Source organism: Protobothrops mucrosquamatus, unplaced genomic scaffold, assembly GCF_001527695.2.
Source record: "Protobothrops mucrosquamatus isolate PMUCROS unplaced genomic scaffold, P.Mucros_1.0 scaffold_128, whole genome shotgun sequence".
Taxonomy (NCBI): Eukaryota; Metazoa; Chordata; class Lepidosauria; order Squamata; family Viperidae; genus Protobothrops; species Protobothrops mucrosquamatus.
The window spans coordinates 1658305-1665131 of NW_015386204.1; the positions used below are offsets into that span (position 1 = coordinate 1658305).

Below are 6827 nucleotides of genomic sequence, written 5' to 3' on the forward strand. Positions count from 1 at the left end.
TCTCATGGATAGATTATGTGAGCTCTGTAAATGTTGGGGTTCTTCGGGCAAATAATATAAATAGATTTATGTGATAAATTTGCTTTATGCTTTATGCTCCTACGTCTGTTGAGGTAATATAAATGGAAATATCACATTGCAGTGGTTATTAAAATACTAGTGCACATGCTCTTAAATTTTGTCATCTAAATGTTCAGAAGAAATTCAGACATATTAGCGCCTTTTTTTGAGGTGAGCAGTTGTCTTTTTAAACTAAAATAATATGGTTGCATTTGAGCAGTCTGCAGAGAACAAAAAGATCATACAGAAAATTGGCAAAGAGATGATTGTTTAGAAAAAACCCACCAAATATAAATAAAAGAATAGTGAACTAATGAAAGGATATTTAATAGAATATAGATAAATGATATGAATTTTCTAAACAAATGCAAATAATGAAATAAAGTTGATAAGAGTATGTAATGTGCATTTAAAACATTGCATTCAAATCTAGAAAAAAAACATCAAGAGGACTACTTATTTGTTGTAAAAAATCTCTCAAGCTGTAAATTTTGGATTTTCCTGCAGAACTCTGATGTTAGAAATGATTTTTCCATGAGCAAAAGAGATTCCATTGGTGCAGACTTAACCAATTGCTAAGTTTTTTTAAACATTTGAACATTCTTATTGTCTGTGTTTATCTACAGAGAGGAAATAAAATCAAGATTGATTTTATTGATTAAGAAATTGTGATGCACTTACAAAAAAATGTGAGAAATTAGATTTGCAGTGGTTGTTGATTTTCTTAAAGGTTACCAATATATCAACTCCTAGCTTTGCCAACAGATGGTGCTATGATTGTGTAAGAATGTAACCTATTAGCAAAGTACTGTATATACTTCCTGATATAATTGACCATGATCATAAGCCTGAACTCAGTCTTTATATCTTCTGGAGAATTACAAGAAACTATCTGGTAATAAGAGATTCTCAGCAGAAGGTCCATGATCAGTGAGGTTGGTGGTGGGGCTTTGGTGCATATTGCAATATTAACAGTGGTAATGGAAACTATAGAAATTTAGAATTGAAAGCAATACTACTAGCCTTAAATCCTTCCCCCCTTAGCAGCCTACATTTGAATCAAGATTTCTGATAGATGGAGAAAGATTTGCAGAGATTTTCTTGTTCTTCAAAATTTCAAAACAGAAAAATCATTGTATAAATAATCTTTATATAATCTAAGTTGGTGCAAAATGTTTGCATGCATAGTCATCTTTATATTGCTTAGTTGCAATATAACAACACACATACAACCCATTCATCCAGCTACTTGTGCTCTCAAGTTCTATTGCAAACTTTTCCTTTTTTTTTAACAATAATTATCTAGTCAGCACTGAGCAAATTCTTTTTTGTTGGGCTGTATGCTTAACTCCTTTCCTAAGAACATTTATCTCCTACATCACCCTGTCCATCCTAAACCAAGAACTTAGTTTCCTGCTACTGAGGATGAAATATGTTTAAATGACTCCCATAAAACAGTAGCTTGAGTAATATTGCTGAAATAAGTGGAAACACTCAAAATGAGACAAATAGCCAAACTTTATTTCACAGAACCCTTGAAATTGCCATATTGAACTAGAACATTTGTACATCTTACTAAATAATGGATTATTATTTTCAGTGTAAGATTGACATAGTTTTTTATGGTGACCACTCTGTCTTTATTGCACTACATAATTTAGTTGGTTTGTAAAATGATATTTTAAATGTAATATAATTAAAGCACAAAAATAAAAAGCTGGCCTACTAAAGCCAGCATCCATATAAACTGCTCCCCCCTCCACAATTAGATTTTAATTAAAAGTAATTTAATAACACTTGAACTGCTTTCCAATATGCTATTAGGGAGGAGCCATTGAATTATTGGAGGTAAAATAGACAATAATGGGAAATATAGAAAGAAAAGTGGCCTTGCTTTCTCTAATCACATGCTGTGAGAGAAATGCCGTCTTTTCCCTTTTTTAATTTATTGTATTTATCAAATATATTTGGGCAGTTTAATCTGAGACCCAGAAATCTCACTTTCCTTAGATTTACTGGGGAATTTTCCAGTCATCCTTTTTGGGACATACTTCTTTCAACAGCACTTTCAACAGAAATGAGATCATTAAGCTAGATAGTTCTTACACCCTCCCTCTCTATAGTCTGCAGTCGGTTTAGGGAAACCTACCATACCTCATTGCTGGGGATAATCAGGTTATCAATTGCTATGGTGATCCAAGGGACCCATGGATCTAGACATGAAGCAGCACATAGAATATTGATTATGTGCCATTAAGTTATTTTTGACTCCTAGTAACAAGGTTTTTCCCCATGTTGATCTGTCAACAGTGCACTAATCAACACTGCAACTGAATCTGTCCACCTTGCAGCTGATCTTCTCTTTCCTAGCATTAGCATGTTTTATAGAGAACACAATAAAAGACATCTGCTTTTCTCCTGTTACCACCTTACATGTGGTCTCATATTTTTGGATCAGACAAGCAGTTCTTCCTAATTTGTCCTGCTGATCCAAGTACTTTGTTTTCCCAAGAGCTTGAAAAGTGACTTCCTCTCCCTGTGGGGAAGCATAGCTAAGGAGAGTATCATTGTGCTTGATTTGCAGAGCATTTCAGCAGGGGCTGCCTTGACAACTACCAAAGATAAAAATGCAATTGCTCCTCAGTTGATTTTTATTCTTTTCCTCAAATCTTATTGAGTCTTCTAAAATAAGTGAGCATTCTACACTGCTGATTATGCGTTAGTTGTGGGAAATACCCCTTTAGCATTAGATATGAGTTCCCTGGTGCTGTTGATTGTTCACTTCCCATGACAAAGAAAAGGGAAAATAATAGAAATAGAACAGCAATTAGGAATTGACTGCCACAGATTCCTGGACACTGCTTTCACACAGCAGTTTCAGTCTTCTAAACAAGCAGGTCTTTAAGGTTCTTAGTCCAATTAACATTCAATCTATTTTTGGACCTAGGTATAGTCAAGGGTTTTCTAGTAGCTTGATACTCAACCACCGATTCCTATTTCCAAGATACATTGGGTTATTTTCATAAAATTAATGGGCCATCTGGACGTCAGCAAAGTAGTCCAACTATACCTAGATACAAATGGGTGCCTGGAAGTAGAATGCCAAGCCTTTCAAACCCACTTCTATGCCACTTATCCTGACAGTTGGATGAGGAGCCTGGCCCCTCTACTTGCACTCAGGCTGAGACACAGCTGTGCTGGGAGCCTGAGTTGGACAGTGAGGAAGAATAGCTGGGAAAAATCCTGGATGCACGAATGCGCAGGCATGAGAAGCGAGTAGGACAGAGGAATGCAATGGGGCTGCTCCAAAGGCAAAGGAGAAGGCATTAGGAAGCCACGCCTTGGCTGAATTATAAAAGGGAAAGTGTGGGAGGTGCTGGTTGCCAAAGGCAACCACTTGTGTTGAGGATTTGTTTGCCTTGGACATTGACCTCAGGTCTGGGAATAAAAGGGGTTGGTTTTTTCTTGCGATTCTTGCCTGTTTCTTGGAAGAGGGGTTTCTCCTTGTGAGAATAACAAGGACTCACGTAGGCTGGGACAGAACAACATCTTGCAGAACATTAGTGATCTAGATATGTAAAATAGTTATTTTTTTCTACTGAAGCAAGAGGGAAGAGATTGTTAGGGTTTACTATTTTTTGGAAATTGGACTTTTTGTAAGCAAGTCTTTCCAAGCCTGTCTGTCTATTGCTAGGAGTCAAAAGACTTGCATATAAATGTTTTAATAAAATAACTTTTGATCAGGATTTGAAACCCATTAAGATGACTCTTTTCATTGACTTCATCTACATGCATCTATACATTAAGATATTCCTTTGTAGAACTTCTTTTCTGATATCTTCCTGTGTTGACAAATGTGTTTAAGATTGTATAGTTAACTTCAGACCCCAGTGTGTTACATATACCTGTGAGCAGTTCAACCAACTTTCCCATCAATGCTTTGCTGAGTATACAGTATATGAAGAGTAGCCGCAAGTTACTAAGCCTTTCCCTTTGTGAGACAATTCAGCCTTAATTCAGGGGTATTATCAGATGCTTCATTTGACACAAGAGGCTTGCAACAAATAGTGCCTTGTTTCTAAATCTACTTAGAAAGAAATACCCAACTTATTTGGATTGATTTTATAGGATTTTTAAAGCCAGAAAATGCTGGGCTTAGAATGACATTTTTTGCTGTGGCTTCAGAATTTTTAAAGAATTTTGTCTGTCCTAGGAAACAATTTCTTAATACCTGTTTTTTATAACTATATCTCGTCTATCTTTAGACTTGGAACTTGCATTGACATTGATTTCCAGTCTCAAAACTACATAAAAACTATTATCTCTTCTTTATTGTCGCTTTTTATCCTCACTAGAGGTGTACATAAAACAGGAAAAATTATTTAATTTTGAATCCAGAACAAAGCCATCGGTCTCCAGAGTTTCTGATAAATAGTAATGGGCTGGTCATGGTTCAGCAGAACCAAAACCCAAAATGCAGTTGTTCCATATTCCAGATGAAACAATCCAAAATTGCCAAGCAGAGCAAGGCTGGTGTATTCCACTTCCTTTATCCTTTCATTAGCTTCCAGTACAATGTATCCCACACACCCATTAAGGCCCCAGTCTCCTGAGTACCTTTTCTTCGCTCCCTTCAGCCTCTGCTCCAGTAAAATATATTCTATTTTTTATCCATGGAAAACTATAAATTGCTCATGGTTCAAGATGCTACTTTAAACAAGGCTGTTTTTTAACTGGGAAAGCTGCTGCTCATGGGCCAAGATGGCACTTGAAACAAGGCTATGTTTTTACTGGAAAAGTTGTTGAGGCAGCACTCACTAGCCTGGCAGTTCCACTCATAATAAATCTTAGACTTCAGAGAGGGGAAAAGGAAGATGATTTTTTTTCTTCTGTTAAACATTAAGGAGAGATACACATTCATGTATAAGCACACACCATTTGTTACAAATTATAATTGATAAATGTAAGCCATATTGACAGAAATCTACTTATAGTTACTGTTATAGCACTATAGAAGCAATCACAAGTTTTATTTTATTTTGCAAGGCAAATTAATTACTTACGCCATAATTTGTAGTAGAATTTGCTCTTAAGATGGTGTTTGATAGAAAGTATGCACAATCCCCTGAAAGCTTCAGTTTGTAGGAATTTTTATCCTGGTAAATGATGTTAAATCCTTTGCCTTTAAATGTGCTATGAACATTAATATTTAAAAATAATGCTGAAATCTGATTGCATTACAAATCTAGGGAGCAATCAAGTGAAGAAAATACATTCTTTATAGTTTAATTACATTACATGAACATTAATAGATTTAAATGTTATTTGCAGGGTTGGCTGAAATGTTCTGCAGTCCATCAAATGCAAAACAGAAAAGTTTTGTACCAGAAACTCAGATATCAAGACCAGAAATGAATGCATCAGAAGAATCTGGTATGTTTTATTGTATATACATTCTGAATAATGACCTTCATACATGCATTTAGTGTAGATTACTTTGTCATTCATCCCAAAGATAACTCCTACAAATCAATAAGGTTTGGTTTTTAGAATGGAAAGAGACCTCTTCTACATCAAGACCTCTCTTCTCTGAGACTATTAAGGCTATGTGGAGTTCTTCCCTTATTGTTGTAGAAGTTTCAGGTCAGTCTTTCCTTGCAGACCTCACCAGAATTTCAGGTGTGCTTTGAGTAAGAAGCAAATCCCCTTAGGGATACAAGCCAAATAAACAGTGTCATGGTTCCGACAGATGTTACTCTTCAAAGAACTTCGAGGCATTGTTTACCTTAAAGAATCTTTATTCAAGTAGCATGGCATCGGCACGTACATGGTCGAAGCCAAAATCTGAAGTCCCCTCCCCTAAACACATAATATCAAAGCACAATTCCCTCCTCCAATTAACAGTCAAAAATCACACTCTCCAATTAGTTTGAAATGCAAACCTTCCCTCCAGTTCCATAACCTGCCATTTCTTATCGTCTCTTATTTCGAACAACCTTGAAGAATACTCTACTGCGATGTTGTTATGTCTAACTAATCCCCATTCACATTCTTCCCCCTCCCCCCTCAGCATCATTTCATTCTAACTCTAAAAGTAACACGCAGGTTAAAGAGAAAATGGCTACATCTTCATATATTGTCAAAGCAACAACATCCAATGTTAGCAGCGTTGACAAAAAGGCAGAGAATGATGGATAGATGTATGAGTTTTTATTAAGTCACTGAGCTACATCAGGTTGTGAATACTGAATAAAATATATGGTCTAATCCAGAGAGTTCCCTAAGCTTTGCGGACCGGGGGGGGAGAGGGGATGGTTCTCCGCGAGAGGCCAGCAAATAAACCCAAAGAAAGTGATAATGAAAACAGGACATAACCTGTCATTCCTTGCATTACTCTGTAAAGATGTTTTAGGGGAAAATGAAATAATTAAGCAGTTGAGATAACATCCATTAAAGGTGCAACAGTTTTAATGGCTTCAAATTTAGGTCTCAGGTTAGAGAAATACATACAACTGTTTCTGGATTTGATTTCACAATTTATATTAGTGGAATAAACATACTGTCCTCTATTTATTTATTTATTTATTTATTTATTAATTACATTTATATCCCGCCCTTCTCCTTGCGGACTCAGGGCGGCTGACAATTGGATAAAATACTAACATATTATACACCTAATTAAAATTTGATTAAAAAGAAATATTTAAATTTGTCAGATTAAAAGTAATTAAAACCCCTTTAAAATCCCTTAGGCCAGTCCCGCAAGC

The 6827-nt window shown here is 35.8% G+C and overlaps 1 protein-coding gene across 1 annotated transcript in view; it reads left to right on the plus strand.

The window, feature by feature from the left end:
* Positions 1 to 6827, plus strand: part of MKI67 (marker of proliferation Ki-67) — a 38547-nt gene that overhangs the window by 21828 nt on the left and 9892 nt on the right. Inside the window, exon 13 of the mRNA XM_015817670.1 lies at positions 5392 to 5493. Coding sequence (XP_015673156.1) covers positions 5392 to 5493 — 102 coding nt within the window. The remainder of the gene's footprint in view (positions 1 to 5391; positions 5494 to 6827) is intronic.